The sequence below is a fragment of the Canis lupus genome, chromosome 15, assembly GCF_003254725.2.
Source record: "Canis lupus dingo isolate Sandy chromosome 15, ASM325472v2, whole genome shotgun sequence".
Classification (NCBI taxonomy): domain Eukaryota; kingdom Metazoa; phylum Chordata; class Mammalia; order Carnivora; family Canidae; genus Canis; species Canis lupus.
Genome location: NC_064257.1, coordinates 6,922,411 through 6,946,203, shown reverse-complemented (window position 1 = coordinate 6,946,203; position 23,793 = coordinate 6,922,411). Strand labels below are relative to the sequence as shown.

Here is a 23,793-nt window from a genome sequence, read left to right as displayed (position 1 = left end):
TATGAAATTCAGCTTCATTTTAACTTCAAGAAATTGCTACTCAAGGTAACCAAAATATGGTTATTTTGGCCAAATGGAATTCTGTTTGTGGCTCTTTGTGAAGTTATATAAGTAGCCTAATAACCATATCTGACAATTCTTTTTTTTAAATATAAAAATGGGATAACAAAATGCTATTATGCCTGAAACCCAACCAAGGAGGGGCATGGAGTTAACTGTTACTTGTCACATGCTAATTTTAGGAATAAAACTGATCTATAAAAAAATCAAGGCAAGTGTAAAATATTGATGGCTTAAGTCAGTTTAGTTAGGACATGGAGGGAGGGCCATAAAGTTGGATCAAATAATTTATGTTGAAGTAGCTCTGTCAAAAGGCCCAAGAAGATTCCTGAATTATCAGGTTCTACACCCATGTCACCTAGAAAAAAAGGTGATGACATAAGGAAAATTCAAGAAAACAAAAGTCTTACTTAAAAACAAAAACCAAAACAAAAGCACAAACTGATTTAAAAATGTCTTTATTAACAATTGGGTTGCTCATTCCTCTTTGTCCTCTTCCTCACTGGTTTTCTGGACACAGTTCACCTGATCCTGCCAATTAAAAGAAACAATTACTCCAAAAGATGTTAAGAATCAGAATTGTCATTTACCATTTAGCATCAAGTAAGCTTCCTAACGCCAAAGTAATACTAATCAAGGAATGTGGTAATAGCAGTATTTAATGGACTGAGGTGATTACTTTGCCACCAGCTACTTGATTCAAGTTTACTTCCATTCACCAGAACTTTAGCAGCAACCACTTAGAGATTCAATTGTCGCCTTCCCTAGGTTTAAGATCTAGTCATTACTTATCACTATTTCTACCTTACTCTTTAATGATTGTAATAGCCCTTTAAACCTGAGTGATAGGGATCCCTGGGTGGCGCAGCGGTTTGGCGCCTGCCTTTGGCCCAGGGCGCGATCCTGGAGACCCGGGATCGAATCCCACGTCGGGCTCCCGGTGCATGGAGCCTGCTTCTCCCTCTGCCTGTGTCTCTGCCTCTCTCTCTCTCTCTGTGACTATCATAAATAAATAAAAGTTAAAAAAAAAAATTAAAAAAAAAAAAAAATAAATAAACCTGAGTGATAAGCTATTTATGTCACTTTTATCAGATGAGACAGTAAGCCACCGTTCACCTACAATCTGTCTGAACTACTGGCACAGCCGCGGCCTCTTGTTTACGTACGGTCTAGGACTGCTTTCCCAGCTCCGACAGCAGTTGAGTTGCCCTTTAAAACTGCCAACCCTTCTAGTACATCACCAACTCTAGGTGACCTCATCACGTAACAAGTTGGTTAAAAACAGGCAACGTCTAATTTTCCAAACTCTCTTCTGCACAGTTCTAAGGACGAAGGGGAGGTGAATGGATGTACATACACTTACTGAAAACTAAACTCCTGGTCATTCCTAGGCTTGAGCCAACCAAAACAAAGGCCCACAAACCTCAAGGCTGTTAAAATGACTCTAAGTACTCAAATACTATATAAACAACTTATTTTCTACATAGGAAATTTTAAGGTAGAGTAAGTTAAAAAGAAATATTCACATGCGAGTAGTCATGGTGGTAGCACCCAAGAGTTCTGAAATGAAGGCAGCTTAAAGCAGAACAATCACTCAGCTTACCTAGACACTTCCTCAGCCTAACAAGTCGTGGCTTTCCTTCTTGGCTCACGATGTGTGATGTCGTCTTGAGACTAATAGCTTATCCACCTATCATTAAAAATATAATTTTAGAATTTTATTAAAGTAACACATATAGCATATTACATTTTTACTGACTTTTCGTCTTATTCTTACATCAACGAGAGGCATATTCGCGGGCCCAGGTTTTTTTATTCTGCTCTTCTTATTGCTTAGAAAGACCTGGTACACACTACAGTTACATTCTCAATTTTCCTCACACTTTCGGAATTTTGGACTGGACTGTTCTCTAATATTTACTGGATAAGTACAAGAGAGGGTGATCTCTTAAGGGAGATTTTGAATGTGTCAAAAGTGGAATTTAGAGTTCTAAAAAAAAATAACATCTCTCCACTAATTCGAGCCTTCTTTGACTTTTCTCTACATAACCCCTGTATCTTCTTTTTCAATTGAAACATAAGGGCACCTCAGTGGCTCAGTTGGTTAAGTGCCTGCCGCCTTTGGCTCAGGTCACAATCCTGGAGTTCCAGGATCAAGCTCTGCATTGGGCTCCCTGCTCAGCGGGGAGTCTCCTTCCTCTGCACCTCACCCTGACCATGCTAATAAAGATCTTAAAAAAAAAAAAATAGAACTATAATTAACATACAATGTTTATTAGTTTCAGGTGCACAACAGAGCTTCCTTCAAGCACGTACCTTTGGTCAATTCTATTGCTCAAAACTTTACAAACAAAAGAGTAGCCCTGGAGCACATGGGTAGCTCAGTGGTTGAGCCTCTGCCTTTGGCTCTGGTCCTGATCCCAGGGTCCTGGGATCAAGCCCCACATCAGGCTCCCCCACAGGGAGTCTGCTTCTCCCTCTGCCTGTGTCTCTGCCTCTCATGAATGTATAAATAAAATTAAAAAAAAAAAAAAAAGTAGTCTCCACTTTTTCTCTAACTCACATACCCACGTTGTTTTCAAACAAAACACATGAGTATTAGAAGTAAACATCTTAAAAAATCAAACATGTTTCACCCCATATGCTAAATCACATTTTTTAGCTGTTATAAGCAAATCACATTCAATTAAAAAGTCTTCTATAGGTTAGGACTTCTAAGGAAACTTACTTGGAGTAAGTACTCCAGTATCAGCCAACATCAATCATTCTTACCTAAAGAATAATAAGAGAAACTTAATATAAAAGACAAGGGTATAAAGGCTTGAAAATGCTAGTTAACTTCAAAATTTAAAGAGTAAAATTCCAGAGACAAAGATTGGGGGGGCAAGTTACAGCATTTAAAAAAAAAAAACAGGAAGAAACTTGATGGGGGGAAAAAATCTAAAATTACTCTTATGTAAAGTAATAAAGTAGACAGCTGAATTCAAATAAAAACTGTATCTTATTTAAAATACAAAAGCCTGTATCTGCTATTTTCACCAGTCTGAGCACAATCAAGTTTGACTGCAACCCAAAATATACTATCCCTTATGAGAAGGTATGTGACAACGTTCACCTTACCAAAGGAGTTTTAACATCAGCTCTCTTTTTAGATAAAAGCACATACCCTGCCCCCATTCAAGTAGGTCTTCCATTGTCAGGTGGATTGACCACCGTCAGCAGGAGTCCTCCAAGAGTGCCCTCCCCATTCCACAGTACACAACAATGCAGTTGTTACCCTGCAGTCCTAGGTATTTGCCTCGTTCTTTCCCTCCAAGTCCTCACTGAGTTTTAAGTTAGGGCAGGGAAGCTATGCCTTCTTCGGGACAGCAAGGAACCTGAGTTTTTCTGAGGGAGAAGACATTCACCTTCACTATATATGCCTGGCAGGGCCACGGTGCACAAAAACCAGAAAGATCAGCCTTAATTCAAGTTCCAGGTTTTTCTTCCTCCCTGATTATCAGTTACTGCCAAGGGATTTAAAAAAAAAAAAAAAAGTTCCCTGTTGCACATGTACCATCCATAAGGGATACTATATCGTTTTGCATTCTCCCCCATTCTCCAGATTGTCCTATTCTGCATCCTGCCCCCTTCTCACCCTCCAAATAAAATCTTTTCAGCACTGGTGTTCAAAAGCAACATTTTTATGGTTGATGGTTTACCAACTGTGAGATTTCCACAGTTGAGTCTTAAAAATTGCCAATCATTATCTAGCAGCAATGACAGATGATTAGGAGCAGTCAAATCCTCAGAATTCTTTCCCTAATAGGCAGCCATTTGAGAACTGCACTAGCTGACAGAACACTGAAGCATTATCAGCTAAAGCCAAAACCAAATAAAGGGCCCAGAACAAACATCCTGGCTCTCTCAAACCTGTCCAAAATCATTAAGGGAAAGGCAGTAAATGCAGGACTGTGGATCATGTCACTGCAGCTGACAATGATTAACAATAGGAGACATGCAACCCCCATTAAGGTTAAAAGTCCAAAACTAGTCACACGCATCTCTTTTCTTGGGGAAAAATGAGACTCTTAGGCATTCTTTGTAGGTTTTGCAACCTTGTGTGAGGAGTACCCATTCCATTTCTTTCATCTTTCAGAAAGCACCGGTATCTGTTCCAAGGGCCTAACAGTACGAAAACGCATTCTGGCATCACACTTCTGAACCTCGGAGAATTCTCATTAAAAATAATTAATTTTGGTTTGTAACAAGAAAAGACTATGAAATACAATGCAAGCACCTCGGTATAGTGTTACTGAAACCCATTTATTCCCAGCTTTTTGAGTGAATGTTTTTAAGAGCCTCTACACTAAAATTCACAAATTATAGCTACATACAAATCGAAACTAGTAAGAATGACTTAAGTCACAAGTTTCTCATTTGAAAGTGCAAAAACCTAGTCACCTTGAAGTAAGCAGAAATGAAGCAAAATTAACCCCCCTCCCCAATGATTTTCCTCAAGTCCATAGATTATATAAGGAGTACATTCTCTGCAAAATTGTTATTGACTATTAAGAAATAAACCTGAGCTTTTATTTCTAAGCACTTGAATCACTAATCACGGTAGCAAGTGTTGGCCACCGATTTAATGATTATGCCACAGGAAAACCCGATCAGGGTTGTATGTCAATTTAGTGACACTCTTGTCACTAATACTGAGCATTATGTTTGCACTGCATTGTATTATTAATATACAGCTAAACTAGTCACCGTTTGCTTTTTCACCTAACAGGAGAGTCAAGGTATTTGCTTGAATAGACTACATATTAAAGTACCAATTTGTCCCCACCTTGTGAATTGCTTGCCAAGGAGCAAGGCATTTTTCTTGATACAATGAAAGAAAATTCTCATAGTCAGGAAGAGTTTTCACCGGCATTTATGCAAAGTAAACCAAACTTTCCAGTTACAGAGCAGAAAGCATTATACGTGAAAGCTGTTTCTTCTCATGCATGCTAGCTAAAAACCAGCTCGGAGACCAAAGTTAAGTGGAATTGAGGTCTGGAACAACAGTCGATGCAAAGCTTACAAAAAGCTTATTAAGCCCTAAGCAACAAAAGAAGGTGCTTTTGAAGACTCTTTTTTGTTTCTTTTGGTGAACACTTTGGATTATAACATCACATCCCTAAAGCTAAGGGAACCAAATTCGAAAAGCTACTCTGAACATTTGCAGTTATCCTACAGAATACGACGAAAAGTCTTAGGATTGGGAAATGATTCCCAACATGTCTTCAACTGCAGGCAAGTCAACATGCCACACCACTTTCCCCAGGTTTAGAGCATAGACATATTTAGACAAGTCACATAACTTGAACTATTCACATTAGATTCCCACCTAAGCCCACGTTAGTAACAAAGGTATTCCCGTGAAGCCCATTAAAAAAAAAAAATTTAGTTCACATTACAAAAAAAAAACTGTACTTTTACTCTTAATTCACTCAACCTGCAGAATAATTACCAAGATTGAATGCTGAAATCAATAGTGCTGACCTGTGGGCCGGAGGTCAGTTTGCTACAACAGAGACTCAGTATCACAGGCTATATACAGTCCATGTCAAGGTGCTAACAGCGCTCTACTTCCCCAGTATGGTTTGCTTCCCTCTCCCCCACACCACTGATGTGCTCCAGGTTCTCTTCAGTTACAATGCAACTAAAGGAAACCACGCAACTCAGACATACCAAAGAATCAAGTTTGCACTTTTTATCTGAGAACTGCAACAGCACTGAAGTCTGCCTGACAAATTACAGCTCTAAACCCAAACCCACGCAGTTTGGATAGAAACTAGCTTTACCATACAAGTGTTAGGTGCTGCACTGTAATTTCATCGTCAGAAGTGTGATGTCAGAATGCCCACGGAATAAAAGTACATAGCAAGTCACCAAGTTAGATTATATTGCTTGTTACCTACCTGTATGCAGTCGGCAATGAGAATCTTGGAGCAAGCAGGAATACTACATCCGGGTCCTAATGTCCATTGCCATTTGCGGTACTACGTTCCTCACAGTTACGCACTGCAGAAATGCTGGCTAAATGCAGTTATGTAGCAGGCCACTACTTTAATAGTGCATAATTGCAGTCCAAGAACACCAGAAAACATTCCGCCACAACATAGTGGCTTGCCCAAGAAAAGCCAAGTATCTAAATTTTTGTCTGCCATGATATGCCACTTATAAAAAAATTGCACAGGCGTAACGTTACAATTTCCCAGATTATCTGTTTATATTAGTGTTATAATACATCTATATATAGAGTGGTGGGGTTTACAGTACTTCTTAGGAGTTTAATTAGTGTTCTAAGCCAAGAGGATTATGGTTTCACTGAATGTGAGCCACTGGGTTCATCTTATAAGGTACCTATTAAATACACTGGGGTCTCTTAGAGAATGCAATTTTTAAAGATTAGGAGTAATAAGCTTAAAACGGATCAGTGTTCCTCTTAAAACATAATTATGAGAGAAAGTAGAGAAGAGGAAATGGGGGCAGGTGGTTTCTTTAAATGAGAAAAATGGCTAAAATACTCCAAAAGTACTACATTCCCTTTCCCACCCCATGTTCTTATCAGTTTTTAGGAAATTCCTTTTTAAGATGATTTAAATTCACATTAGTCTAAAAACTATCATATGCATTGCAAGACTTATTGAAAAGTCTATTTGAGTAGCTTACAACCCTTGGTACACTGCTGCTTCAGGGATGAAAGGCAAAACTTAGTGGAAACTAAGCAACATTATTTGCTAAACAAGGTTTAGCAATTCTACAGCCCACAGTAAGGCTATCAAAACCACAACTTTCAGGAGATTATCCATTAGCATCCTTCACCACTCTTCAAAGGTATAGTACTAACAAAATCTTATTTTAGGGGTCTGTGCCAGCATCCCTTATAAAGAAAGGCATGTAATCTGAAAAATAAACTGAAACATTAATTTTATAGGCAGATTTTCCCACTTCCCCACCAGCCCCCCCCACACACACATTCAAGTTCACCCTCTATGGGTGTCCCATGAACACCCCTTATTTTATCATTAGTGGAGTCCCTACCATACAATTCAATCAAATTGTAATGGATTCCTTTCCAATCCAGACCCTTGTTTCCATACAGAAAACCTCATACATATCACCAATTAATGACTTAGGACAAAACTTCCTCATTGATAGAATTATGGTAGAACTACTACCCATTTCCAAGTGTCTTTCTTGGTGAAGAAATAATGAGCATTTTCTAAGGAGATTCTCTTCCTTAATTAGCACACAATGTACCTGTCAGTCACACAACCAGAATTGAGTGACATGCCTTTATACTCCACTAGTGTTTTACTTTTAGTATTATCCAGTTTCCTATGCACAAAGTGTTCAATTGTTTCAACGATAGGTCTCCCTTTGTACTCAGGCACAATACTGACCTTCAGCATTTTAACCAAGATTTGATTTAGAATTTTACTTTTGCCAATTAGCACCAACAACAGAGGTGAAAAGGAGGAAGACACATTCCATAGGAAGAGTTCTGTAATGTACAAATTTGAATGGACACATCTAAGAACAAAGCCAAACCGTTCAGTTACTTTACCTACTTTTAGGAAGTCGTTCCTCTGCTAACATATATGCACTGGGACAACAGGTTCCCGTCGTACTAACAGTCAACAGTAACAATCTACTGTAGTAGTAAGTCAGAATGTCTTATCCTAATGGAAGGAGATTCAATGAAGTTGACAACTGACAACACCATCGAAACACTCCAAAACTTTATGGTGGGAGAAAGGGCTATTTGTACTGTGTAACATGAGCAACTCTCTCCAGATTTAGTGCTACATTGAAAGTAAACTATGGAAAAACAGGTTAACAAATATTTTACAGTAAGAATCGTTATCTGCAACCCTATTTGTCATTTACAGTCACCACTAGTTCTTAGACAAGAGAATAAGATTTTTAGTCCTACAGATTTTGCCCACCAGCAGTAGCACAAGGAGATGTAAAAGTTACAGAATACAAATGTATATATAGCTACACCTACTTTATGGTTACTACGCTTCTTACTTTCAAGTTGCTTTTTTCAGACTAAATCCCCATCTTCATAAATCGCTTGAAGTAATACATGAAAAGGCTTCATGTTTAACAATCTTTAATTCAAATGTGAAAGTTCAGTACAAGCCATTTGTAGGGCTTGGGACTTGTTCTTTTAAAAACAAGAATGGAGGAATGCAACAGAATGATCTTTCCACTTTTCTTCAGAAACTTTCAAGGAAAGGATAGATCATAGGGCCATAAAGATCCATTTAGTCATACCCACTTTCTCCCCTATCCATAGTCTTTCACCCATTCCATAATCTTAATACACATTCCTGAAGGAAGATTTACAGTTCAGCTTGCTTACATAACCATTTAAAAATACTTAGCACCAGCTTGCTTCCTATAATGCCAAACAAATCAAATCATGAAACTACTTCAATATGCATTTCTTCTTTTTAAAACAAGGGGGTACTTATTTTTAGAAAGCAATACTTAGCCTACAGATACATTTCCCAGAAATGGCATGTGCCATTCAAAGGCCTAGACACGCTCATGCTTTCAAAGTGGAATACCTAGCCTAATGTGCATAGAAGCATGAATGGCAAAGTTGAAGATCCATATTATAACTATTTTTTCTATTTATTTGAAGCACAGTAAAAAAAAATTGGTACACTTTGGAAATTCAGTGGCACAAGGTACACTGCCATAACTTGAGGGACATTATACAGTTAAAAAAAAAAAAAGGAAATAAAAAGGAAAAAAATTCCCCTGTTTGAAACACTGCATTACATAATTTTACCTGCCCAAACAGACCATTTACAAATATTAGGTCAATAAACTGCTAACATCCATAAAAAGGTAGCTTTCTTACTAAAATGCAAGAATTTAAAAGATTGGTATCTAAACAAGAAAAGACAAAAACAAACTGGAATGAAAACCTAGATATCACATCTAAAATCGGGGCTTTTTGTTTGGGCCTTCATACTCTTCTCTCCCTCTACCATATCCTGCTGGAGTTCCAGGCCCCATTCCTCTAGGACCCTGTCCACCCACAGGTCCCGCACCTCCCTGCCCAAAGCGCTCAGTACGCTATTGGAACAGTAATTAACAGTTCATTATATGTAGTTGATGTCCATGTGTGTTAAGTAAATATTTTAGAAGGTTCCGTAGTCAACGTTCGTCGATACAATCACCAATGAGTCGATCCACAGGTACCGGGAACATAGAAAGGAAAAAAGGGTAATTTGAAAATTAGTTTACGATAATACATGCCTTGTGGTATGTTCCCACTTGAGCCATTCTCATACACCTGTTTCAAAGAATAGGTCTTCCCTGTAGTGCTAAAAAATTTAAGAAATTAGTGCAGATGTGAAAACCCATTCCAAAATGAGTTTTAAGAAATTTCACATCAGATTAACCCACTGGAAAAGCTTGCAAACTTCTCACTTTCAAGGTCTCAACAGGAAATTTAATTTCCAAGTAAGCCTAACAAGCCCAACCAGACAGATTCAATGCACTCAATGAAGTGACAAAGACCTACTCACCAGTTAGTGGCATGAGCTGCTTAAGAAACCTTGTGCTTTTCAAGATCTTAAGACACATCTGCTAAGTTGCAGAAATCTTAAAAAGTTCAGTTTTAATAAAATGCTACCAGACTACAAAAAGAAAAAGCATAAAAGACTAATAGATTTAGTCACTTAACCGGCACAGTAACTTCATTTAAAGTGTTGCCATATTCTCACAAATATACCACCTTCAGAAACATCACTATATAACCAGAGACAATTATGTTCACAGTAGTAGTCTGTATTGTTGCAAACTGACTGAATACACAGCCCACCCCCACACTGTCCCAGCTTTTCCTTCGGGTCTTTGAAAGCCCACTGGCACTTAGCTATGATGCCACGTTTTGGCTATCTCCCCAAGAGCCTAAACACCAATCTTAAATGACTGCAATAAAGCAGGATTTTATTATTCCATCTAGTTTTAAGTACTTCTAATCTGAGAAACCTATGTTCCTCAAACAGAAAAAACCTTATACATATGCAAACCACAGAAGCCTCAACTATCTTTCAAATCTCATTCAAAATAAATCAGTTACTAAGAGCAACACTCCAAAAATTGGGGGGGGAGGGGAGGGAGCATCAGAGTTTAACTGTTCCTATACATAGTTCCAACATGTTTCCTACTAAATACTATACATGGCTACTTAAAAATCTGAAACTCAATCCCTTAAACTATTTCTCAAAATTCTAAAAATTTCAAGGTTTTAGCGCATTGTGCTACGTTATCTCAAAAGCGGTGAGAAAATTTTGGGGTTTCACAATTACGTTATTGCAACATTTTAGAACCCTACCCATTACACGGGACATAGAAAGAACCTTAATTGTGGGAACATCACGTCAAATTAGATTTTACAAATTTGATACAGACCTACAACCTACCTTTTAGGAAGCATATAAACCAAATGTTGCCCACATTTATTTTCTAAATTTAAAAGAAAGCTAGTAACACTATGTTTAACCCAAACAGCTACTTACAATTCCAATTCTCAAAAAACCTTAAATAGATTTTAAGCAGATGAGGCCCCATACTATTTCTTTATATTCCTATGTTAAAGATGAATCTAACGAGCTAGGTGCTGCAGCTTCCCTCCTTTGCCAAAAGCCTGCAGGTGAACCAATCAAGATTCAGTTCACTTGTGAAAATGCACTCTTCTCTAAGCCCACCTCTAAATCCAATATTCAATTTTCCTACGGATTTGTTAAGGCCCTAACACAGCCACTCCAACCAATTCACTTGGTGGTTCTAAAGCATCCTGACAGGCTATCTGTACAGTTATAATATGAAAGCATCAAGAAGGTTCAGATCAAATGCACACAATTAGTATGCTTAAAATTGTCATTGGTTTTTACTATCCTGTAGCAAAATAGAGATGTCAGTTTATTTTAGAAGGTGCACCTATTGACAGGCCCAACAAGTGGGAAACGACGAGTCAAAACAGTAAACAACTCCCTTTTCATGGGTAGAAACCACACCAAATATAGGTCAAAGTCCTACACATCACTAGAACATGCCTAAAGCTATAAACTACAAGTCTGATTCATACTTATGGCAAATACCAACTTAATGAATGACAGTTTGCCATGTGATTACTCTCACTTGGATGTAGAATAATCAGGTACGTCATCTAACATTTAGAATTTGGATTTGCCATGTGCTAGAGTGCAAAAGTACACAAGCAATATAATGGAAAGCCCCTATGTCTACTTATTGCCAAAGAGAATTCCAACATACTACTGACAGCATTGACTTCTTGTTGGCAACCGTTTCAGTTTAGGTTACCACACACTGAGATCTTCTTTGTTGCCAAAATACTCCTCGAGATTATGATTTACATGATAAGGGAACTAAAAAAGAGGTCCAGTTACCTACTTAAAAAACAAAAACAAAACAAAAAACAAAAAACAAAAAACAAAACACACACACGTAAGTTGTGAAAAATGAGAATTTCCTTTGTACTACGTCACACAGGATACATTACCATGTCGCTTCCCATCATGGAACCACTCATGGTTGCTGGTGGGACTCCAGGATTAGCTTCATAACCTATGCCACCACCACCACCTAGAGGTGGAAATTTCTGGCCTCCTGAACCATAGGGATCTATGAAACAAAAATGCTGGTTATAAAGCAACCAGAATACTGCTCTCAAATGTATCGCTAATTCGATTTTCATGCTTACCTCCCATGTTCATTGCTCCTCCACCACCCATTCTCATGTCTCTTTCTCTCTACAAGAAAATAAAATCCTTTCATACACCTGTACTCTATCCATACCAATAATTCTTGAAAAGACAAAAAAAATTTCCAAGACTCTTTTAAAAAAAGTTATGACTATATTTAGAAGATTTATCATACAAGCCATAAAGCTTCTTCCTAAACCAATGAAATCTTTAGGCCCAGCCAGAAAGATAAAACTCAAGGCATATTAAGCATGATAATACATTTATAAAAAGAACAGCAGAAATGTGAAGTGCCATAATAAATTGAGAAAAATGTGATTTTAGGTACCTCCAAGTTTTGTAGACAACTCCAATTACATTTCAATAGGATTTTACTTACTGGATCCATGTAGCCCATCCGGCTATAACTTTCCTCTCTTTGGCGTCGCATTTGTTCTTCCATCTCACGCTGCCGAATCATCATCTCTTCTTCCCTTCTACGCCGTTCTTCTTCTTGCCTGGAAATATTCATCAAGCATGTAAACTGAAGCGTCATCCACAGCTTTTAAAAAGTCAATTTGAAGAAAGCTAGAAATTTGCCTCAGAGCTTTAACAAAGTCTAGATTAGAGCAAACACACATGAAGGCCTGGAGAATGGAGAGTAGCCTTAGAAACTGCTGGCAAAGAAAACAGGCATCAACAACAACGGAAACCCTACATCTACTCCAACTTAGTGTTAAGCCAATACTGACATAATAGCATTTAACCTCTCCCTAACCCCATCAGACTCACTTGCAAAATTTCAGTTATCTTTTCCTCTAAACGTTAACAAGAAAAAAAGACTTAATAGCCTAACAAAATTTTACCTCAGTTGCATTTCTTTACGTTTCTGCATTTCTTGATTGTGAAGTTCTTCCATGCGTCTTAATTCTTCCTGGCGTCTCATCAGATCTGAACATTAAAAAATTGTTTTGAATTCACATTAATGGAGTTCTAAAGTTCAAAAGGCAACTGATCCTATCAGTGACATTTACACAAAAAAATCTTTTACCTTGACGCAAAAGATTTGCCTGATGCTCATGATAGGCATCTTCCATTTCACTTTCCAATTTGTCTTTCGCATCTTTCATGTTTTTTTCAACTTGTTCCCTTTGCTGTTTTTCCATTTCATCCAGGGACTTCCATCGCTGAGAATATTCATACTCAAATGTGCCATGCTGGGCAAAACGAGGAGGTGTTTCTCTCTCCCTAACAATATTTAAACATTAACCAATTTGTGGTTGCCCACAAGAAATACTACCTGATTTGCCCCCAAAATGCGGACTTCCCTCCCTAGTCTATCACTTGTAAGAAATGCCAAAAGGCAAAAAAAAAAAAAAAAAAAAAAAGGCCAAAAGGCAAAGACCACCTTGGTTCATGTAACATAGCATTACATCCAAATTGAAGTGTTCCACCTGGGTGGCTCAGTCAGTGGAGCATCTGAGCCATGAGACTGAGCCCTGCAGAGCACCCTTGATATTCTTTCCCTCTACCCTCCACCCCCACCCCAAAGCACACTTGGCTCATGGTCTCAAATAAGTCTACAAATATAAAAATTTTAAAATTGTTTACTTAGCAAATTCTTTTTTTTTTTCTTAGCAAATTCTTAATCAAGAACGTTATTTTCCATCCTTAAAAAGGGAAACACCTATTCATCACGCAGTCGTTTAAAAGACAAAACAAAACTGCATATAAAATATATCTATCTTAGCAACAAACACTAAGCATTTGAACATCTACTTCCTGAGCCTTAAAAGTTCTACCAAGCACATATATTCCAAAGAATTTTGTATTCTCTATACAAAACTGAAAAATTACTAGAGTTCCGTTTGCAATGAAAAAAAAAAAAAAAAAACAAAAAAAAAAAACAAAAAAAAACCCCTTAGAATAAACCAATTTGGGACGCCTGGGTGGCTCAGTGGTTGAGTGTCTGCCTTTGGCCCAGGGCGTGATCTTGGGGTCCTGGGATTGAGTCCCGCATTGGGCTCCTGGCATGGAGCTTGCTTCTCCCTCTGCCTGTGTCTCTGCCTCTCTCTTTGCCTCTCGTGAATAGAGAAAATCTTTTAAAAAAATAATAAACCAATCTTACTTTTGATACATTGGATTCTTCTGTGCAAGTTTTTCAGGAAGGCCATCTTCATCATCTAATTGTTCAAGTGGTTCCACAATGACTGGACGAGGCGTTCTAACAACAAAAATGGTTCCCGTCTTAAATGGTTTCAGTTTTTATCTCAATTTCTCCATCCAAGTTAATAAAAAGTAGAAGAACATAGAACTTACGTTGTCAGTAAGAAAACACCTTCGCTGCATCTTTCAAATGCTTTTCTTGCCGCTGGTTTAGAAGCAAATTCAACAATGCCTTTCCCTGTAGATCTCCCACGATCATCCACAATTACAACAGCCCTCTCAATAGGACCAAATTGGCTAAAGGCTTCTTCCAACAGTTCATTGGAAACATAAGGTGAAAGATTTCGCACGGACAAGGCAGCAGCATGTGTGGCAAAGCGAACCCGAAGCTGCCTACCCCTCATGGGTGTATCATCCAGTTCAGCTTTGGCAATTTCAGCCAATGCCCTAGATTCCTGAAAATACCAGACTCAAGTTAATGACCTCAAGGCTGGCTAAGGCCCATTCAACTGTCAAAAACCTAACTCCCACTCCTTCCTCCAGCTCAGTTCAAGCATCTTCAGGGAGCCCTCCCCCCGAACTGCCGAACACCGCCCCCCCACCCGTGGGTAGTTAGAGCTCTCACTAACCTCTTCATTTAGATATCAACATTCACCACGCAGTAGATGCATCTTTTCCAGAAAAATGATAAAAAATTTAAAAACCAACTTATTATTGTTGGTTTGAACATTAGAGTTTGTAATAGCTAATAAACAAGGAAAACCTTCCAAATCCACATCAAAGAAAATCCCCCCAAACCAGGGCAGCCCAGGTGGCTCAGGGGTTTGGCGCTGCCTTGCGCCCAGGGCGCGATCCTGGAGACCCGGGATCGAGTCCCACGTCGGGCTCCCTGCATGGAGCCTGCTTCTCCCTCTGCCTGTGTCTCTGCCCCCACCCTCTCTCTCATGAATAAATAAGTAAACAAAGTTAAAAAAAAAACAAAACAACTTTAAAAATAGAATTACTGGGATCCCTGGGTGGCGCAGCGGTTTGGCGCCTGCCTTTGGCCCAGGGCGCGATCCTGGAGACCTGGGATCGAGTCCCCCATCGGGCTCCCGGTGCTTGGAGCCTGCTTCTCCCTCTGCCTGTGTCTCTGCCTCTCTCTTTCTCTCCGTGTGACTATCATGAATAAATAAATTTAAAAAGAAAAAAAAGTAAAAAAAAAAAAAAGTAAAAAAAATAGAATTACTGGGAAGCCCGGGTGGCCCAGCGGTTTAGCACCGCCTTCCGCCCAGGGCGTGATCCTGGAGACGCGGATGGAGTCCCACCCACGTCAGGCTCCCCGCATGGAGCCCTCTGCCTCTGCCTCTCATGAATGAACGAAAGCTTAAAAAACAAAACAAAACCAAAAACAAAACAACTCACAAGTTTAATAAACCCAAATCCTTTGCCTTTGTTGATAAAAACTTCTCCTGGTTCTCCGTATTTAGCAAAGAGTCTTTTGAATTCATCCTCCGTGATGTCAGCAGGTAGATTCCCGACAAACAACCGGCAGCGCTGCGTATAGGTTTTCTCTCCGGGCCTCCTCAGGAGCGACAAGTTGGCTTTGAACCCCTAACGGAACAGGAAGGAGCCGTTCAGACACCGGTGACCTCCGCGGGTAGGAAAAACCCCGGCGACAAGGCTCACTCCTCTCGGACCCGTGACCCCATCCGGGGTCAAGCTCGCCATTTCCCTGCACCGGCGGGGCGCCCAGGCCAACAGCACCGACGGCTGGCCGCTCCAGGCTCCACTCCACACGAGCCACCCGCTCAGCCGCCGACGGCGAGGCCCTCACCAACCGCAACCGCTGCGGCGCTTAGGTCACAGCGCTCGTCGGTCAAGCGCCAGATGAGAAAGTCGAGTCCTCGACGCCGCGCCGACCCCCACCTGACCGGCGCCTGCGCCCTGCAGGCCGCAACGCCCCCGGCCTCGCAGCCCTCCTCTGGCTCCCGGGCCCCGCCCCCCGCCGCCGCGCACGCGCACGCGCCTCTTCCGGTCCCCGACAAAATGGAGGCCGGGAAGAGAAGGAGGCGGGGGTCGCCGCCATCTTAGGGACACCGCCGCGAAGCCCGGGGCGGGCAGGGGTGTGGGGACACTCACCTCCGAGTCGGAGATCTTCTCCTCGCTGCGGCCGACGGGCCCGCCGGGCGGGGGCCCCTGGTGGTGCTGCTGGTGGTAGGGCGGGTGGTGCTGCCGCCCTCCGCGCGGCTCCCCGCCGCCCCGATGCGGCGGCTTGGGGTGGCCGCCGGGGGTACTCAGGCCCGGGCCGCCGCCGGGCTTCGGCCCGCCCGGCATTTTGCCGCCTTTCGGGCCTCCGGGGCCTGGGCCCTGTTTAGGCCCCGGGCCCGGGCCCCCTGCGGGCGGAGGCGGCGGGCCCCCGGCCTGGGGCGGGGTGGTGGGGACCCCGCTGCTCGGCGGCGCGGGCGGGGGCGCCCCAGGCGGCGCCGAGGTGACGGCGGGCGGCGGAGTCGGGGTGGGCCCCGGGCCCGCAGGGGCCCCCGAGGTCGGAGGAGTCGCGGGCGGTGCCGAGCCGGAGGCCGGCGGCGCGCTGCCCACTCCCGGCGCCGGGCCGGGCCCCTGAGGACCCACAGGCTTGGACGAGTCCTGGGGCGGCGGCGGCTGCTGATGCGGCGGCTGATGCGGCGGCGGCTGAAGCGGCGGCGGTTGCTGCGGCGGCGGCTGCTGCGGCGGCGGCTGCTGCTGTTGCTGGTGCGGAGGTGGTGGCGGGATCGGGGGCTTGGGGCCGCCCTGGCCCGGGCCGGGCCCCATGGGTCCCCGGTTCTGATTGAGGCCCATGCCGGGCGGCGGGGAGCGGAAGTCGTGGAGGCCACCGCGGCCGCCGCCGCCTCCGCGCCGGTGGAAGCCGCCGCCGCCGCCGCCGCGGCTCCGGAACCGGTCCCGAGACATGTCTGTGATCAAGGGGCGGTCGAGGCAGAAGCGGAGAAGACGCTCGGGGAACGTGGAGGCCACCTTGCTTCGCACAAGATGGCGGATGACACAGGCGGCGCGCCGCCTTTGTCCTCCGCTTATATAGGCCGGCCGGCGCGGCCCCGCCTACCCTTCGATCGGCAGCTCCCTGGGCCAATGGCACGCGCGGTCGGCGATGACGCCTGGTGACGGAGCGCCGCTGCTGCCGATTGGCTTCCGGCGGAGCGGAGGGCAGCGCGGAGGGGCTGGAGTTTCCAGGTGGCCAATGAACAGGAGAGGAGTTGGCCGAAGGCCGCTGCGATTTGCTGCCAGAAATTTGAAAGGGGTCCGCAGACCAACGTAGCGTGCTCAGCAGGGCCCGACCGCTCCCGCGGAGGGAGGCCGCCCACCCTGCCCTCCCGGCGGACCCCCAGCGCCGCCGGCCGCTCAGCGTGCAACCCGCCCCGCGCGGCGCCCTCGGAATGGGGCGTGGGGTCCTCGGGCTCCGCGCGCACGCGAGATGGCGCCTGGGCAGAGGCCCCGCGGGGGGCGGCCTGCGCTCGGAAGGACCCGTGCTGCCGCGCCTGCAGCTCTCTAACGCAAGTTGCCCGAGGACTGTAACATTTTCCCTGATTCCACCAATGCTCGACACCTTCTGACCTCGGAAGATACTTTAAGGTTACAATGTTGCAATAGGTCTTCCGGGGCCGCCCGGGGCGGCGGTTGAGCACCTGCCTGCGGCCCAGGGCGTGACCCCGGGTCACGGATCCAGTCCCGCGTACGGCTCCCTGTGTGGGGCCTGCTTCTCCCTCCGCCTGTGTCTCTGCCTCTGTCTCTCCCTATGTCTCTATGAATAAATAAATAAAATCTTTTAAAACATAAAATAAGGGGATCCCTGGGTGGCTCAGCGGTTGAGCACCTGCCTGCGGCCCAGGGCGTGACCCCGGGGTCACAGGATCGAGGCCCACGTCGGGCTCCCTGCGTGGAGCCTGCATCTCCCTCTGCCTGTGTCTATGCCTCTCTCTCTGTATCTCTGATGAATAAATACATAAAATCCTAAATATATATATTTCTTTGGAATCCAACAATGAGAAGTATCTGGATGCCCTACTTCAAACTCTTAACTCTGAAGTACCTTGGCCAAATCCTGTAATACTCGTCTTGGTTACCGTCCTGATGGATCCGTCCTCCTTGCATCCTAGCTCGGGGCGCACAGTCCTCCTTCCCATCTCGACTTCTCTTTTTTTTTTTTTTTTTTTTTCCATCTCGACTTCTCATCGTTCAACACCTGTTTGAACGACTACCCAATACGCCGCCAGTTCTTCACCCCCACAGCCTTCCCTTCCCTCCTGTCCCTAGTGGGCGGCCAACCCGCATCACAGTCCTCTTGTCCTTGTCACTGCCAGGAGCTACAGCGTCCCTAGAATTTCCTTTCGAGAATCTCAACTGTCCGATCAATAGTAACTCCGATTCTTTGACTCCCCCCCCCAAAACCTCCAAATCGGTCAACATACTACTCTTTCACCACCTCCCCCATTCTTATATTCATATCCTCTGTCACCAGGTTTAGATGTTATGATTGCTTACACATACGATTCTTGTTTCTCTCTTTCTCCATCATACTCACTTGGTAAAACCCCAGTTCCAGTTGGACCCTACTATTCACCTGCTTAAGGGGAGAGCAGAGGCTTTCACTTTAAAGTCTTTAAATAAATAAATAATAATAATTAATTAATAATAATAAATAAATAAAGTCTTGACCACAAGTCTCAAAGGGCATCAGATTTTCTTTTCTTTCTGACTTTTTTTTTTTGGCAATCTTAGTGAATCTCACTAAAGTCACTTTCCCACTTCCTCACTTCCAGAAATAGTGTATTTCATGCTTTGTCTCTTCTAACTCCTGAACCTTCTCTCACTTCACCATAACTAATTCTTCTATTTCTTTGAGAAAATAAAAATCATCAGAGGGGAACATTTTCATCCAACTGGAAGCCTCCAGCCTCCTTGTATTTGTACCTGTCCTATCTGTCTTCCTTCCTGATACCATGAAAATGTGTCTTTGTTCTTGTCAAAGGGCAGACCCCTCCCCTAGTGCTGTGGATCCTACCCCCCCAACCCCCCCACCCACCTTCTCAAGGATTTTGCCTTGGTGTATCATCAATGACTTCTACTGGAACACTGTCATCTTATTTTTTTTTTTTTGAACACTGTCATCTTAAAAATAAACAAAACTTTCCCTCATCCTTTGATCTCATTTCTCCAGTCCTCTTTACAAAACCAAAGCAAGTTGTCTACACTAGAGGTCTCCATTTCCTCACTTCAATTTCCTCTTAAATCCACCCCAATCTGTCTACTCTTCTCCCCTTAAAGGATGCCTTGCCAAGGATGCCAGTGATCCACGTGTTGCAAAATCCCATAACTGCTTCTCTCTTTTTTTTTAAATATTTTATTTATTTATTCATGAGATACACAGAGAGAGAAGAGAGAGGCAGAGACACAGGCAGAGGGAGAAGCAGGCCCCACGCAGGGAGCCTGACATGGGACTGGATCCCAGGTCTCCAGGATCACGCCCTGGGCTGCAGGCGGCGCTAAACCGCTGCGCCACCGGGGCTGCCTCAACTGCTTCTCTATAATCATCTCTTCTTACCTGTTAGCAACCTTCCACATGGATGGTCCTCTTTCACGAAAAACACTTTTCTTTTTTTTTTGAAAAACACTTTTCTCACTGGCCTCTGTGACACCACACTGATGATTTTTCTCCTGTATCAGGGATCCCTCTCCGTTGCTGACTCCTCCTTCATAGGCCTTCTAAATGCTGAGATATTTCAGAGCTCATTTCTAGAAACTCTTTAATTTCTGTTCTCTCCTAATATAGATAATCTATTCAACACCAAATATTATCTAACTACTAATCATCTTTAAATTTGGATTTCCACAGTAGGGTAGGTCTATCCTCTAAGTTCCCATCTCATAAATTCAACTACTTAGTAGACCTCACCACTTGGTGGTCTCACTGGCATATCAGAATAGTATATATAAAATATAAACTGGAGCTCTTGATTTTATCAACCGAACCTGTTCCTCCCCCACAATCTTATCCAACATATGAATTAGCATCACCTAGTTGTTAAAAAACAACAAGGATTCATCCTCTTCATAAAATCCCAAACTCAGTTTTGTCTACAAAGTGTTGTGAATCCATTTACCTCTCTCCAGCTCTACCACTATCACCTAATTGTTTTCATCTCCATCTTTCACCTAAATTAATGCAACCACTTTTTAATTTCCAACTCGAGGGCAGCCCAGGTGGCTCAGTGGTCTAGCACCACCTTCAGCCCAGGGCGTGATCCTGGAGACCCGGGATTGAGTCCCAGGTCAGGCTCCCTGCATGGAGCCTGCTTCTCCCTCTGCCTGTCTCTGCCTCTCTCTTTCTCTGTCTGTGTCTCTCATGAATAAATAAATAAAATCTTTTAAAAAGATAATTTCCAACTCGATTTTGGCTCTGGTCCATGATCTCAGGGTCACAGGATCAGCCCCTCATAGGGCTCTGCACTCAGTGGTGAGTCTGCTCAAAATTTTGTCTCTCCATCTCTCTCTGCCCCTCCCCCCCAATAAATAAATAAATAAATCTTTAAAAAAATATTTTATTTATTGGGGCATCCAGGTGGCTCTGTCATCTGCCTTTGGCTCAGGTTATGATCCCAGAGTCCTGGGATCCAGTCCCCATCCAGCTTCTGCTCAGCGTGGAGTCTGCTTCTCCTTCTCCCTTGGCCCTCCCCTCAGTTTATGCTTTGTCTCTTGCTTTCTCTCTTTCAAATAAATAAAATCTTGGAAGAAAAATTAATTTGAGAGAGGGAGCCTAAGTGAGACAGTGCAAGCAGGGTGGGGGGCAGAGGGAGAAGGAGCAGCAGACTCCACGCTGAGCAGGGAGCCACCCAGGCACCCTGTATATAAATAAATCTTCTAAAAAAAAAACCCCATAATTCAGATGTAATTTTCCTCATTTATTTAAAGGCCCTACAGTGGCTTCCCATTGCTCCAAGAATAAAATTCAAACACCCTGGGGCTCCTGGGTGGCTCAGTCAGTTAAGTGTCTACCTTCTGCTGGGGTCATGATCTCAAGGTCCTGGGATTGAGCTCAGCATCAGGTTCCCTGCTCAGCAGAGAGCCTGCTTCTCCCTCTCCCTTTGCCCCCCCTCCCCGCCCCCACTCCTACCTCCTACTCTCTTTCTCTCTCAAATAATAAATAAATAAATAAATAAATTCAACCACTGAGCCACCCAGGTGTCCCTAAATAAAATCTAAAAAAAAAAAAGAAAATTTCAAGCACCTTACCAAGGTTTATAAGGCCTGACTTGATCTGAGCCCTGTGTGCTTTCCCAGTCTCTCTCTCTCTCCCCCACCCCTCTCTCTGTCTCTCTTTTCTTACTTTTTAAAAATTAAGTAAAACTCTACCGGCAACGTGGGTCTTGAACTTACAACCAGAGATCAAGAGTTGCATGCTCTCCTGACTAAGCCAGCCAGGTGCCCCAACCCAGTCTTATCTGTCTAGTGCCTGACAACATCCACTTGATCTTAGGACTTATCAAGTTACTTTATCTGGACACTTTTTGCTCCAGGGTACTTGGATTTGCTGTTTACTCGGCCTGAAGTGCCCCCCCCCCCGCCCCCCAGCAAGTTTCTGCAGATTCTATAGCTTCTTCATTCTTTTGTCTCAGCTTGAATGTCACCTCAAAAAAGACTTCCCTGCCGGTCACCACATCTAAACAGGCCTCTGTTCCACCATCCTGGACCCAGGGTAGTGCATGAAAGAACTCTCTTCACAGGTTGTATTTATCTTGGGTGTTTCCTCACTTGTTTATTGTTGATCTCCTCTGGTTAGGCTGGGATTCTGAGCTTGAGTTTTTGTTGTTCTTGTTGTTTTTATTTGATAGAGAGAGTGAGCAAGAGGCAGCACAAGCAAGGGGAGGGGCAGAGGGAGAGAGAGAAGCACACTCCCCACCAAACCGGGAGGGAGCCCACCTCGGGGCTCAGTCCTGGGATCCAGACCTGAGCCAAACACAGATGCTTAACCACTGGCCACCCCGGTGCCCCTGTTAGACTGGGGTTCCGAGTCTGGGTTCTTGAAGGCTGTACCACTGGTAGCTAACAGACACCAGCCCGGGGATGCTTCATAAACATGTGTGAAATGAATGAATGAAAGCATAACACGGAAAATCAGGCTCTGGCCCATCTGCAGCGCCTGGTCCCAAGATGCTGCACTTCTCTTACACACTCTCCAAGCAGTACACACTCCTTAAGGAGCTTGTGAGGATTATGCAGTGTTTAGCAGTTTCTAGGTGCTCAGTAAATACTAGCTTTTGTTAGGGGAAAAATCAGAGACTTCCAGAGGCTCTTGAGTATTGAAGACAAATGGAGCTCAGTAAAAAGGTCTGGTTAGTGTATTTTTGAAAAGACAAGGAAAAAAAAAAAAGAAAAGACAAGGAAGTTCGTAACACTTTTTTTTTTTTTTTTTTTTAAGAATTTGAGGGATCCCTGGGTGGCGCAGCGGTTTGGCGCCTGCCTTTGGCCCAGGGCGCGATCCTGGAGACCCGGGATCGAATCCCACGTCGGGCTCCCGGTGCCTGGAGCCTGCTTCTCCCTCTGCCTGTGTCTCTGCCTCATTCTCTCTCTCTCTCTGTGACTATCACAAATAAATAAAAATAAAAAAAAATAAAAAATAAAGAATTTGAGCTTTATTTATTTATGGTGGGGGGGCACCTGGGTTGCTGAGTCTGCTAAACATCTGACTCTTCATTTTGGCTCAGGTCATGATCTTAGGATCATGGGATCGAGCCCGACGCTGAGCTCTGTGCTGGACTGACTGGGGCCTGCTTAATTAAGATTCTCTCACTCTCCTCTTCCTTGGCTCCTCCCCACCCTTTTAAATATAAATAAATAAAATAAAAATGAGTTCTAGTTTATTCATCTATTTATTTTTATTTTTTTAAATATTTTATTTATTTATTCATGGCAGACAGAGAGAGAGAGAGAGAGGCAGAGACACAGCCAGAGGGAGAAGCAGTCTCCATGCAGGGAGCCTGACATGGGACTCAATCCCAGGCCTCCAGGATCAGACCCTGGGCTGAAGGCAGCACTAAACCGCTGAGCCAGCTGGGCTGCCCTTTCTTAGACTCTATACTCAGTGCAGAGCTCAACCCAAGGCTTGACCTCATTACCCTAAGATGAAGACCCCAGCTGAGATCAAGAGTTGGATGTGCTGGCTAAACAACCCAGCATCCCTATTTTATTTAATTTTTAAAGATTTTTTTAAATTTCATTTGAGAGAGAGAGCAAAAGAAGCATGAGCAGGGCAAGGGGGAGAGGGAGAAGGAGACTCCCTGCTCAGGGAGGCCTATGCAGGGCTCAATATGACCTGAGTCAAAGGCAAACACTTTAACTGAGCCACCTCACACCCCTATTTTATTTTATTTTATTTTATTTTATTTTATTTTATTTTATTATTTTATTTTATTTTTAAAGACTTTATTTATTCACTCATGAGAGTCAGAGAGAGAGGCAGAGACACAGGCAAAGGGAGAAGCAGGCTCCATGCAGGGAGCCCGACGTGGGACTCAATCCCTGATCCTGGGATCCCGTGTCCTGAGCTGAAGATAGATGCTCAACCGCTGAGCCACCCAGGGATCTCCAGAAGGATATTTTTCGTAGAAAGTCTTTATTATATTATATTGAGTGAATTTATATTATACCAACCACATTTGGAAATTGAAAAGTGGTCATTTCCTCCATTCTACATATTGGGAATAGCTGCCACTTCGTGGTCATTTGCTCTGTACCAGGCATTTTATTATCTCCATTCATCTTAACAACAGTTATG

The 23,793-nt window shown here is 43.5% G+C and overlaps 1 protein-coding gene across 4 annotated transcripts; it reads right to left on the bottom strand.

The window, feature by feature from the left end:
• Nucleotides 1-502: 502 nt before the first annotated feature.
• On the bottom strand, nt 503-17,034 carry SFPQ (splicing factor proline and glutamine rich). Of its 4 annotated transcripts, none has more exons than XM_049094115.1 (13): nt 16,110-17,034; nt 15,393-15,581; nt 14,142-14,443; nt 13,951-14,046; nt 12,874-13,070; nt 12,689-12,773; nt 12,223-12,340; nt 11,843-11,891; nt 11,642-11,763; nt 6,006-9,186; nt 2,789-2,832; nt 1,119-1,750; nt 503-898 (listed from the first exon to the last, which is right to left on the bottom strand). In XM_049094115.1, exons 1-10 carry the CDS (start codon nt 16,914-16,916, stop codon nt 9,049-9,051), a joined length of 2,103 nt encoding a protein of 700 aa, XP_048950072.1. In that variant the 5' UTR covers nt 16,917-17,034; the 3' UTR covers nt 503-898; nt 1,119-1,750; nt 2,789-2,832; nt 6,006-9,048. The 4 variants fall into 4 exon arrangements, with proteins under 4 accessions (XP_048950072.1, XP_048950071.1, XP_035554679.2 ...); XM_049094114.1 differs by having other exon boundaries at nt 503-591; nt 1,664-1,750; XM_035698786.2 differs by having other exon boundaries at nt 503-591; nt 1,664-1,750; nt 2,789-9,186.
• Nucleotides 17,035-23,793: the final 6,759 nt, after the last annotated feature.

What these genes read in the sequence shown, in the direction of transcription:
- SFPQ (XM_035698786.2), bottom strand. Translation starts at nt 16,916, where the DNA reads ATGTCTCGGGACCGGTTCCGGAGCCGCGGCGGCGGCGGCGGCGGCTTC. An exon ending in GGTGTTTTCTTACTGACAAC is followed by an intron (nt 14,047 to 14,141) that starts GTAAGTTCTATG and finishes TTTTGTTGTTAG; the next exon opens with AACGCCTCGTCCAGTCATTG. An exon ending in GGATGGGCTACATGGATCCA is followed by an intron (nt 11,892 to 12,222) that starts GTAAGTAAAATC and finishes ATTTTCTTGTAG; the next exon opens with AGAGAAAGAGACATGAGAAT.